This window comes from Phoenix dactylifera, chromosome 4 (assembly GCF_051530095.1).
Source record: "Phoenix dactylifera cultivar Ajwa chromosome 4, Ajwa_hap1_PhDact_Kaust_v1.1, whole genome shotgun sequence".
In the NCBI taxonomy this organism is placed as follows: Eukaryota; Viridiplantae; Streptophyta; class Magnoliopsida; order Arecales; family Arecaceae; genus Phoenix; species Phoenix dactylifera.
In genome coordinates this window covers 53,678,829-53,691,251 of record NC_143193.1, presented here as the reverse complement: position 1 = coordinate 53,691,251, position 12,423 = coordinate 53,678,829, and the positions used below count along the sequence as shown (strand labels likewise).

Genomic DNA, 12,423 nt, shown 5'->3' with positions numbered 1-12,423 from the left:
AAACTAGGAGCAATAGAAAATATTTAGTGAAAAAATTTCAAATACTAATTTTACCAACTTAGATTACTTTTTTTCATAACTCGAGACCCCATCCCTTCTATCTATATATACCCCTTGCAACTTTTCTTTCTCTCTGTTATGTTCTCTTTCCACCATTCACCTCCAATATATATATATTCATCTCGTCCATATCAATGAGGGGATCCATAATATCCAAACCAAAAGTGGATAATAGCAACCATCCGCTCTTATTTAGTGAAAAGAAACTAAGAGCAATAGATAACATTTAGTGAAAAAATTTTAAATTTTAATTTTACTAACTCAGAATACTTTTTTTTATAACTAGAGACTCCATTCCTTTTCTCTATATACACCCATGCAGACCCTTCTTTCTCTTTTTTATCTTCCCTTCCCACCATTCACCTCCATTATATATATATATATATATATATATATATATATGCTAAGTTGGTAAAATTAGAATTTAAAATCTTTTCTCTAAATATTATCTATTGCTCCCGGTTTCTTTTCACTACATAAGAGGGATGGTTACTATTATCCACTTTTGGTTAGGATATTATGGATCCCCTCTAATTTAGTTCATTATAGTTACTATTATAGTTACTATTTAGTTTATTATGGTTACTATTTAGTTCATTATGGTTACTATTATCACTAGATAAGAGGGATCCATAATATCCTAACCAAAAGTGGATGATAGTAACTATCTCCTCTTATTTAGTGAAAAGACACTGGGAGCATTAGGTAATATGTAGAAAAATAAACTCAAATTCTAATTTTACCGACTCAGATTAATATTTCCCTTTTATAACTCGAGAGTCGAGACCCATCCCTTCTCCTATATATACCCGTGCAGACCTTTCCTTCTCTTCATTATCATCCCTTCCCACCGTTCAACTCCATTATATATTTTCCCCTCGGCGCCCCCCCACCCCTCCTCTGTCCTTCTCTGTATACGTTCCCTAGAGATCACCTTTGTTTTCCATCTCTCCTTTCAACTACTAACCCTTCATTTGATCCTTCTCTTCTTGTACCTGTCTGTGGGCTTTGCAACTCTTAAATGGGAACTCCAACAAGGGGAGTTTGGACGGCGTGGATACTAGTGGTGGTTCTCTTCACTGCGAGGAATGGAACGGTGGATGCTTCTCATGTGGTGTATTTTCACCTCCAGTCCCTGCATGTCCCCGTTGTCAATTCTTTGTTGAAGACAGGATATCACTTCCAGCCTCCCAGAAACTGGATGAACGGTGAATCTTCCCTCCCTCTTTTCAAAATACTGCCTCTTCTTCTCTTGTTTTCCTCTCTCTTCACCATTAATCTCTCAATATGATCCCAGATTAAAACTATTATTATTATTTTTTTGTCGTTAATTTAATGCATTTGATGCAGTCCAAATTTTCCTTCTCATCTCTTATATATCCTTAACTGTTCTTTTGGGTTCCCTTGGATCCTGTTCTTTGTTTTATTTTCATTCCCGTCGGATTACCGTATTGGGGCGCATTTTAGCGACAAAATACCTAAATTTGCTAAAATGCGCCCATATCCACTTATCACGTTTTTCTCGACGGCTCTTATGGGTGGTGGCGGCGGCCTCCCCCTATTGTCAAACTCCTGTCTCCCCACAAAAATTTCTTGCGTTTGGATGTACTCTTTTGGCATTGAAAGGTCCGATACCGCTGGAATTTGACCACCAAGTCTATGTTAATTTTTTTTTAAAAAAAGAAAAAAAAATAGCAGCTTCGTTTGAACTCCAATGTCGATCACTTCCCACTTAACATCCAAAGGCTATTATTTTACCACTACGGCTATGTTTTGATGGCATTCTCCTCATCAATCCTCTCGATCCTTCTGACGAAGAAGACATTTATGTATATATCCTAGAAAACATTAGTCAAACAGTAAATTCCTATTCCATTTGAGCGGTTGGATGCTGATATTTTCGGTGTTTTCTTCTCATGCTCGCTTGCGCTTGTCGGTGAATTCAATGAACGCGACGAGCAGATCCAAATGGTACGCTACTTCTGTCCCTTATTACTTTAACTTTTTCCGGCCAATTTTAAATGCGACGGACGAGCAAACCTACCAAGGTTTCCTCAGAATCTCGACCATATGCTAAAACTGCAAGCTTCCGCAGGACCCATGTACTATAATGGAGTATACCACCTGTTCTACCAATACAATCCCAAGGGCGCGGTGTGGGGCAACATCGTGTGGGCGCACTCGATCTCAACGGACATGATCAACTGGATCCCGCTCGAACCGGCGATCTACCCGTCCAAGCCATTCGACATCAACGGGACCTGGTCGGGCTCGGCGACCATTCTCCCCGGCAACAAGCCGGCCATTATGTACACGGGCATTGACGGAGCCGGACGCCAGCTCCAAAACGTCGCATTCCCCAAGGACCTATCGGATCCGTACCTCCGGGAATGGACCAAGCCCGACTACAACCCCGTCATCTTCCCGTCCGGTGTGAACGCGAGCGCGTTCCGCGACCCCACGACGGCCTGGCTGGGGCCCGACGGGCACTGGAGAGTCACCGTCGGAAGCAAGCGTAGCAAACGGGGGATGGCGTACTTGTATAGAAGCAGGGACTTCGTGCGCTGGACCAAGGCCAAGCACCCGCTGCACTCGTCCAACGACACCGGCATGTGGGAGTGCCCGGACTTCTTCCCCGTCGCGCCGGCCGGCAAGCTCGGCTTGGACACGTCAGCCCTCGGGAAGGGGTTGAAGTATGTTTTCAAGGTCAGTTTGGACTTGACGAGGTTCGAGTATTACACGGTGGGAAGGTATGACCTTGCTCGGGATAGGTATGTTCCCGACAATACCTCGCCCGATAATAGCACCGGGCTCAGGTTTGATTATGGAAATTTTTATGCCTCCAAGACGTTCTTCGATCCGGCAAAACAGCGGAGGATCTTGTGGGGGTGGTCGAACGAGTCGGATATAGCTCAGAATGAAACCACTAAAGGCTGGGCTGGGATTCAGGTGAGTGCTGATCGTTCTTAGAATTATTCTTATTCTAATTAATTTTATATGTTATATGAAGTAGTTGATGGCACGAAGGTTGTTTACTCTCTCTTTTTAAATATTAATTCGAAGATATTTTATATTAAAATTGTTGTTGTTGTTGTTTTTGTATGTGTCGCTTTTCTTGTTTTAGGCGATTCCGAGGGTTCTTTGGCTTGACAGCAACCAGCGGCAAGTTGTGCAATGGCCGATTGAGGAGCTCGAAAGTCTTAGAACGAAGCAAGCTTATATCCATGACAAGTTGGTGAAAAGTAGGCATTATTTTGAAGTAAAAGGAATACAAACTTCACAGGCTAGTATACCTTTTGTTCTATGCTTTTATCTGCTGTCCTTTATCGCTCACCAGGTATTTTGTTGTATTTTGCTGCAATTTCATTAGTATGCTGATTCTTCCTGCAAGTTTAAGCTTCTTTTCCAACATTGTTTTTCAAATTATCTGCATACTCCTGCTATTTGTGAGTGCAATATATTCTGAGTCTTGGATGGCTAGGAACTTGTTACTCTTTTCTTGTCCGCTGTTTCATCTTTACCAGAAAGTAAAGCCTGTTGTTAGAGAACTTGGTCTCTATTATGAAAATGTTGATATTGGCAATAGACCTACTAAGAAATTTCTGACAATCCACCATCGGGTATCTTATTTTCCGGTCGGACTTGGAATAGTATTCGGTGGGTTGTTGACCTCTTGTGTTCTTCTACAGGCAGACGTGGAGGTAACTTTTGACGTCTCAAGCCTGGAAAAAGCTGAGAGCTTTAATCATACTTGGACTGATCCACAAAAACTCTGCGGCCTGAAGGACGCAGAGGTCAGGGGTGGAGTTGGCCCCTTCGGCCTCCTGGTTTTGGCTTCTGCAAAGATGGAGGAGAAAACTGCTGTATTTTTCAGGGTGTTCAAAGCTCAGAATAAGCATGTGGTCCTAATGTGCCATGATCCCAAAAGGTTTGCCATCCTTCGCTTCCTCAATCCACCACTCTTTTTTTTCTCATAGCTCGTCCAAGGAATGGTAATTGGCAAGAGAGCAGAAGCACTCATTTTGATTTTGCCGAACACCTAACCATCACTTCATAACCTTGCACTTGAAACAGACCAAACAATTGGTCTCCGGCAAACATGCTGTGCTAATATGAACTACCTACAATATTAGATTGTCAAGATTCTTGTGCTTGTGAAGCGTAATCACCTAATCTTGAATCGAGAGGTGTTTGTATTTGACCAATAAGCAAAGTCAAAAGTCTGCTTTGGTGGGTCAGATTTTGACTGTGGCTGGAGATAAAAAGACGTCTTTGACTCAAATAACTACGCCTCTAGTATAACACACGGTTATTTGGTAAATAAGTAATTGCTGATAAAATATTCGTCATGTTACTAATAGTCCTTGTTATACATGCAGGTCTTCTTTAGTGCCACGTGTCTACGAACCAACCTTCGCCGGCTTTGTCGATATTGATATAGCCAATACTAAGAGAATCTCTCTAAGGAGCTTGGTATGTCAATCAATCGTTCCCCTTAATTACTTTAGAACAGTTCAGTGAAATTTTGGAATGATCTTTTTCACATTTAATTTTTCTTGTTGATTGTTGATGTGCAGATTGACAATTCTGTGGTCGAGAGCTTTGGTGCTGGAGGGAAGACATGCATTACGTCCAGAGTTTATCCTACTTTAGCAGTAGGACCGGATGCTCATCTGTTTGTTTTCAACAATGGATTGGAGGATATAAAAGTTTCGGAGCTGAAAGCATGGGAGATCAGGAGGCCTCTCATGAATGGAGATTAGGAGGGTATTTTGTGCGAATGCATAATCTGTCGTCTAGTAAATTACGCAAAGCTTTCCTGTAATGAAACCTGATTAGAGCTTGAAAATGGCACCATTCATGTTCCTAAATGGATATCAAATGAAGCATCAACTTTTTCTTAAGTGAAGCATTTGTTCAGTCCGCCATGGTTGCGAGGTTTGTATACTTCGAAAGATAAAGGAAGTGACAATCACCAGTGAAGCCTGGTGTGATACTAATGTTGAACCGAGAAAAAAGAAACTAAAGATCAAGTGGTGCATTTTCTTTTTCTTTAGAACGGCGCCTTTTTTTTTTTACAGCATAGATCGAATGGTGCTCGTTTTAAAGTTCGAGGATTTTTTGTTTAGAGTTCCAATGACAAGAAACCTGCCTGCCTTACAAGTGGACAAATTGACATTATACTTTACCCAGAGAGAGTGAGGCAAACGAGCCTGCTAAGGTAAAGGTTAGTTCTTTTATGGCTCATCTGGTTCATACGGAAAAAAAAGAAAAATATAGTCAACAAAAAATATTATATTTGGTTGAATTTTTTTTAAAAATAAATTTTTTACATTAAAACAAAAACTCATGTAAAATATAAAAAAATTTAATTCTCACTTGCTAAAAATTAATTTTTTTAAATATATTTTTAAGCTTTTAGATAGAATAAGGCAAGATTTTTATTCTTTAGGAAGAATATAATAAGTATATTACATAATTTTTCTAGAAAAGTAGATGCTGGGAGAAACATAAGACATTCTAGAATGTGCTACTTTTCTATGGTTAACGAAACATGTAAAAATTATTTTTTCAAACATCATATATCCAAGCATTAGCTTTAAAAAAAAAAAATAGTGAGAATTTTTTTTTTCACAAACTAAATGAATTGTTAGTTATACATAAATTGGAACCCGAGTACACCTGAGCATAGCTATAAACCTGCTAGGAAATGCATGCCTACTATGCTTTTATAAAGTCTAAAGAAGCAATGAGTGCCACAAGTGACTTGGCCTGAGTAGGATATGCCTAGTGTCAACTTTCAACACATGGATCACTAGCTCTTCCTTGCTCAAATAGTGGACAGGGGGCACTATTGGGTGCTCCTTGATGCTCCTTTCCAACATAGCAAAATAATATAGAACCACATCAATTTCTTATAACAGCTCACCATTATCATAGGGATGAGACTAAGATTTTAATGAAACATTATTGATGCTCGGTGCAGAACATGACTAACACTAACAAAAATATCTGTCTCCTTTTTTTTTTATTCCTCCTCTTCCAAAAAAAAAGCCACTGGCTTTTTTTTAGCTAAAAAAAAGGAGCATCTTGACGAAAGGAAAATATGTTCATATACCAAACACCTTAATATGTGAACAGATCATGAGATGAGAGAACCCCTTTCTTCTAATTGTTACAGTTTGATGTCTCCTGACTCTAACATGCGAACCAATCTTAGCTTCCCAAAACCGCCATTGGATCGCCTAATGCACAAATCTCAAAAGCATTCTAAATTTATCAATCTCAAGGCGGGTCGTGCGAAAGATACACCCCTTCTCCATAATTTGGAAACGGCGTTTTCTACCAATCTTATGAAACCCATAACAAAAAACCTAGGAGAGACAATTAAAAAATTCAAATGGCCTTCTTCAAAATAAAGGGAAGGTAGCCCCAACACGACACTTGTTCCAGCACATCACGATAATCGGAAGAGCCGTGCTAATTGAGGGGTTAACTTCCAAAGATCAGGTGCAGCGATATCTGAAATTTCTGGTGCCCTCCTCTCTCTTTGAAAAGGATTTTTGTGATGCCTTTTTTTTGTATTTAAATTCCTAAAATTTAGGGACCTCTAACCAACTGGGTGGCGCAATATTGGTATCCATCATTAGGAGCTTTTGGCTCTTCAAATTATACAAACCGAGAAATGGGTAGTGACCTTCATGACCTCAATGAAAAGGAAAATGGGGGGAGGGGGGGACCATGGCAGTGTTAAGAGAATTGCATTGCGACTGGTCCTCTTCAAGGAATCGCATCTCTATACTCATGCCTCGGTGCCGCCTTCGATGTATCTTCTCCTTTTCTTTGACTTAATGGCTGCACTCATACCCGGTGTGTGTGAGGCGCCCATGTATCAGCTCAACTCAAGTAATAATAAATCTTCACGGCATGACCAAGAAGGGTGACCACAAAGCTGTTCTCAACTTGTCATCATCTACGAGGATATGAAAAGGAGAGATAGGTAGAAAGGTGAAGCGTGCTCCCATCGAGAATGCACGCATGCCTTGTCTCAAAGCAGCAAAAATACAAAAACAAAAAAAAAAGGAAGAAGAAGTAGAAGTAGAATAAGAAGAAAGAAAGAACGAACCCAAAAGTGAACAAGATTTCGAGATGTCACAACACGAAATGGGTCCCAATGCAGCCTTATCTTGGATGACAGATACCATTCATTAGAGTCGGTAGCTAGAAATTCCAGTTGTATCTAGCTCCACAATGTGCCTTCCATCATGGAGGTCCGAGAAAGGACACCCCAGCTTCTCATTTCTTGAAATAGGCTCAGCATTCTTAAAGCGATGAGGAGATTAGAGATCCAATAATCAAGCATCCCTCTTTTGCCTCCTATTGCCAATGATTTTACTTGAAAAAAGAGAATGTTCTTCGTGGGACCCCAAAAGTTGGATTGGGAGGCTGTGGATTCATATGTGATGACGATTTTCGCATGAGGAGTGGGTGCAATCTTTTTGAAGGAACTAGGGGAGTAGGAGAGCAGTTCTATAGGAGGATCGCACATCATGACACAAACCAAGAGATTCGTGCATGAGATCATCTTCCACTTTTGCAAGGCAGCCTAATGGTATCCATATGGCTCCATAATACGGTGGTAGGTCAGTGGCAGGTCTAATGGCCTGTCAGTGCTTTGTAGAAGAAACCAGAATACTCATAAAGGGAGAATTGACCAGGTTTTAGAAGAAAAGCTTCCAAATTGTGACGTGCATTATCTAAAGACTCACCAGCCTCTCCTCAAATTGTTGCATGAGAACCGATGGCATCTTTTTTTTTCCACTTTTTATTATTTTTCAGTTTTGAATTGTTTCCTTATTTTCAATTTTGAATTGAAGAGATCAAGAGTATACCGTTTAAGTTTCCAAGTCCCCATTGAGAGAAAGCAGCACATTCAGTTGAGTTCGGTTAGTTTCTTTTCCCTCCGTTTACCAATTTGATTTAAAGTTATTTCATCCGCATGCAGTGCATGGAAAGGATCTTGCTGTTAGACTTCAGGATAGTCTGGAATTGTATTTAGAACAAGAAATCAACAAAAAAAAAAAAAAAAATCTGCTTCTATTCAGTTAAACTTTAATTTGCAAAAGTTGCACCCATGCTGCCATGCGTCAAGTCCGAGAATTACGATCAGCATATGAAATCAAACCAAGCATGCTAAGCGAGCTTGAATGCCTTTTTTTTTTTAGGTGGATTGAAAACTTGAATCAGTCTTTTGCTATCTGAAAGTTGTTTAGTATATGTCTTTTCTGGAGCTTTTTTTTTCATACTAGTAGTTTCTCATGTGGAATTCACTTCAAAGAAACCTTTCGATGGAAGGCAGCTTATCTCAAAAGCAGCACATCATGGCACTGCACCAACCTGACAGGTTCCCCTGGGTAGTTTTTGCCTGCGAAGGAACTTGAAGAGTTTCAAGCTTTTAATGAAACTTGAAGAGTTGAAAAGAGCGACCTTTAAAGGACCACATCATGGCACCAATTTAGAATACAAGTCTCATTGAGGATCACCATCAACTGTTCACAATAATGGTACCCGCTGTTCCTAGGAGCCGCACTTCCTGGAACCATAAGGAGGTTCAAAATAAAAATTGCCCAGGTATTCTCAGGCATCAATATAATATTATCCGCGTAACATTGGAACAAGTATCAAAGTCAAGATCCTCCGTGAAGACCTTACAATCCTTAAACCCCAAGGTATGGGGCCCAATCATGGAGAAATTACTTAGTTAACACAAACTTTGATACCAGAATTCGAACATAAATAGGTTATAACTGCGTGACCCAATGGCATCGATTGCACAAAGTAACAAATACCACTATTATTAATCACCGGTGGTATGGTATCCAAATACTACTACTCTAATTTTCGGTGGTACGGTATCAAAATCAATTTCTCATAAATATAAGTCGATAGGGCCAACAAATAATCCCATTGGCGGGGCCAGAATAGATCGTAGCCATGCTGAGATCGGAGCCATGTGTATATATATATATACACAAAATAGATTTTTCATAATTTGTCCGGTCACATTTTCCAGATTTCATAATATATAACATAATTTTAAAATAACTATTAACATGCCTCACCCGTTTAACCAAGTACAAAACATATATCAAAATTTAATTAACTAATAAATTATTTTGCCAAATAATTTAGAAAACACATTTTGAAGTATTAAGTTACTAACCTCTTTTCACTTTAAATCATACTTCAAATAGGCGGATCAGATTCACCAGAAAAAAGAAGGGGAAGGACAGGAGAGGAAGGAGAGGAGAGGAAGAGGAGGAGCTCGGCGGTGGTTCGATTTCTAAGAGGTGGGAGATTTATCGAGGGTTTTTCCAAAGGGGATTAACTCGAGGGTGAGGGGGATAAGCTCGGATGGTGGTTGCTCCGCCGCGATTCTTGCGGCCGATTAGCTTGATCGGAGAGGAGGCTAGGATAATCCTAGCCTTCGACAATATCCGTGGAGCAGGAGGACTCTTCGTCCTCCTCCCCGTGTTCGAACAGGGCTTTGCTCTGTTCTGACCGGAAAGAGGGCCCTCGGGCCCTCTCTTGGTGTCGGGCTGGACCAGCCCAATGTGGCTGGGCCTCTCACATATCCCAAGAATTCCAACCATCATCCTGCATTAGTAGAGTTGTATCTTAAAGCTCTTCCTTCGTGGTCATCTCGATCTCATTGTTCTTTGTGATGAAGATGGTGTCGTTCATGAATTTGGTTCAAAAAGCCAAGGTGCTTGAGAGTCTCGAGCCATTGCGCCACCGATGGTTGCTTGGGAGTTCCGAGGAACGTCCTCTGAATGCAATCTCAGTTGGGTGCCTGCCGGTTTATGTCGGAGAAGAGCGGCAGAGGTTTGTCATTCCAACTGATTTTCTTTCGCACCCGCTCTTTAGGATGCTCTTGGAGAGGGCTTACAGGGAGTATGGCTTCGAGCAGAGGAGTGGGTTGATGCTGCCATGCAATGTTTCGGTCTTTCAGGAGGTGTTGAGTGCTGTGAAGTGCTCGCATGGGCAGTTTGACCTTGAGAAATTGATGGAAGATCTCATTTAGTTGGTGCAAACAACTCAGTCACGGACCGTTCCATGCCTTATGACCTCTTTCTTTGATTATTAGATTCTTTTTACCTTTTTTTGGTGAGAAAGATGTATGCTTCATGTATACAGTCTTTAGTTTTTGTGATGCATGGAGATATATTTTATCAAAGAAAAAAATGAAAAAGAAAATAGAATCAGCATGGTGCTTATTTAGTTTTGAAAACAAAGAGAGTTCTTGTAATCCGTTTGAACACCTAGGGCTATACAAATCAGCCCTCTTTCAGATCTGTAAGGGAAAATCCCACTCTTCTTCTGTGAGTGAATTCCATTCATTTGCTTCTAAGTTCATTTTGTGAGTGATTTTTTTCTTAAATCATCAGCATGATTCTGTGTAATAGCTGAAATGGGTTTCATGATTCTTCATGTGGATTTCTAGCTAAAACAAATACGAGTTCCTTCCATTGCATTCTGCAAAGAAAAACTGGAAGGTTAGGTCACCAAACCAAGAACAAGAGGAACAGCGCAAGTAAGCAAGGAAGACGGCACGAATGTATATTCATTAAATCGTGTGTTTGCACGGTGTGCCAGTAAGCATAATATCTGATCGGTACCCACGTTTTGTGTCTAGCTTTCGGAGGAGTTTTCGAAATGCCATGGGAACTAAATTAAAGCTCTGCACTACTTTTCACCCTCAGACTGATGGCCAGTTAGAGAGAATGATTCAGACCTTGGAGGATATGTTGAGGGCATGTATAGTTGATCTGGAGGTTGCTAGGATGATTATATAGCTTTAGTAAAATTTGCCTATAATAATAGCTATCTTTCTAGTATTAAGATGGTACCTTATGAAGCTTTTTATGGAAGGAAGTGCAGATCTCCTCTGTATTGAGATAATGTTGGACAAAAGTAGTTATTGGGTCCTGAGTTAGTCCAAAATGTCAAACAGAAAATTACAGTGATCAAGAAAAGACTTAAGGCAGCTCAAGATAAACAAAAGAGTTGGGCAGAAAAGAAAGAGAGATGAAATTTTTAGAGGGTGACTTTTTCTTCTTGAAGGTTTTACTCTCAAAAAGTGTCATGAGATTTGGGAGACCTAGTAAACCGAGTCCTCGCTACATTGGGCCCTTTGAGATTTTGGATGGAGTGGAAGAGGTTGTTTATAGTTTAGCTTTGCTGCTAGAGCTATTTAGTGTACACAATATCTTCCATATTTTTTTTATTGAGAAAGTACATTCTAAATCTGAATATTCAGGGTGTAAAGCATGCTGTCATTATCTGATTTCGAATTCATGCGTATAACCATAAACATTTCTAACTTTTGAGTTCATGATGTACTTTGGCCAGATCTTGGGATCAAAGCATGGTTGGATCATCATAAGCACCCGGTGTTTGGGTTCCCAACATTGGTTCGCTTCAGTTGGGGGACATGCAACCCCTACTTCAAGGATACAGTTGAAGTCATCTGGTGAATTTTTTGGAACCTGGCTAGCTATTTAAGGTCAAATTACTCTAGCTTATCTAAGAAGCTGAAGCGTGTGAAATAAGTAATTGCTTTTGTCCTTTTCCCTTATTTGATTTACTTGATATGCTTGTGTTGCCTAGGGAGTCTGATAAGCTGAATGAGGATGGCTCTAATGATAATGGTGGTAAGCGGCAGTTGAAGTTGTCTAATGTTGGTTTCACTGGATATAAAAAGAAAAGTGAGGATATTGAATATAGTGGTAAGGGTCGCTGTAAGTTCTTCCAGGCTCTTGAACTTGAGTTGGTTGCTAATTTCTAGCAATGCTGTCGACCCTGCCCTGTGGCACATTAACATCTGGGCTTTAATTTGGCTTAGGCTTTCGAATGTAATTGCAATCCAAGATTCCATGTCATGTTTGGCAGATATTATATGAACAAGTTTTCAATTCTTGTTTGAGGTTGGAATTATCTTGCACAGAAGCACAGCTTGCTGAATGCATTTTAACACTAATTACTTCTATGATTACACACATCTGCAAAATGAAGAAATCCAAGTAAATTCTCAGCTAGGAATTCTTGTTTGGAATCTTCTAATGGAAGTTTATTGTTACTGTTAAAATCACATAATTATAATGTTTTTGCAACAACAGTACCACATGGAACCTTAGCTAGCCTTCAATGTGCCAAACAAAGTTTTTCCCCCATTTTTTTTCATTGTAAATTAACTCCGATGGCTGGACCATGTACCCTACCTTCTCTAACTGTTACACCATACTTTTAAGTGATCTATAAGACTCATTAGTCTGTTTATCTGCACTATCTTCTGCAGCAAAA

At 40.0% G+C, this 12,423-nt stretch overlaps 1 protein-coding gene and 1 long non-coding RNA gene across 2 annotated transcripts; both read left to right on the top strand.

The window, feature by feature from the left end:
• Window positions 1–962: 962 nt before the first annotated feature.
• On the top strand, window positions 963–4,964 carry LOC103713368 (beta-fructofuranosidase, insoluble isoenzyme 1-like). Its single transcript, XM_088720633.2, has 6 exons — window positions 963–2,031; window positions 2,156–3,009; window positions 3,185–3,343; window positions 3,750–3,988; window positions 4,440–4,533; window positions 4,638–4,964. The coding sequence occupies exons 2-6, from the start codon at window positions 2,161–2,163 to the stop codon at window positions 4,821–4,823; spliced, it is 1,527 nt and encodes a 508-aa protein (XP_088576759.1). The 5' UTR covers window positions 963–2,031; window positions 2,156–2,160; the 3' UTR covers window positions 4,824–4,964.
• A 6,525-nt stretch (window positions 4,965–11,489) lies between these two features.
• Window positions 11,490–12,054, top strand: LOC149767839 (uncharacterized). The gene is made up of 2 exons (XR_016400394.1): window positions 11,490–11,593; window positions 11,731–12,054. It is a non-coding gene; the product is annotated as an uncharacterized LOC149767839 (long non-coding RNA).
• Window positions 12,055–12,423: the final 369 nt, after the last annotated feature.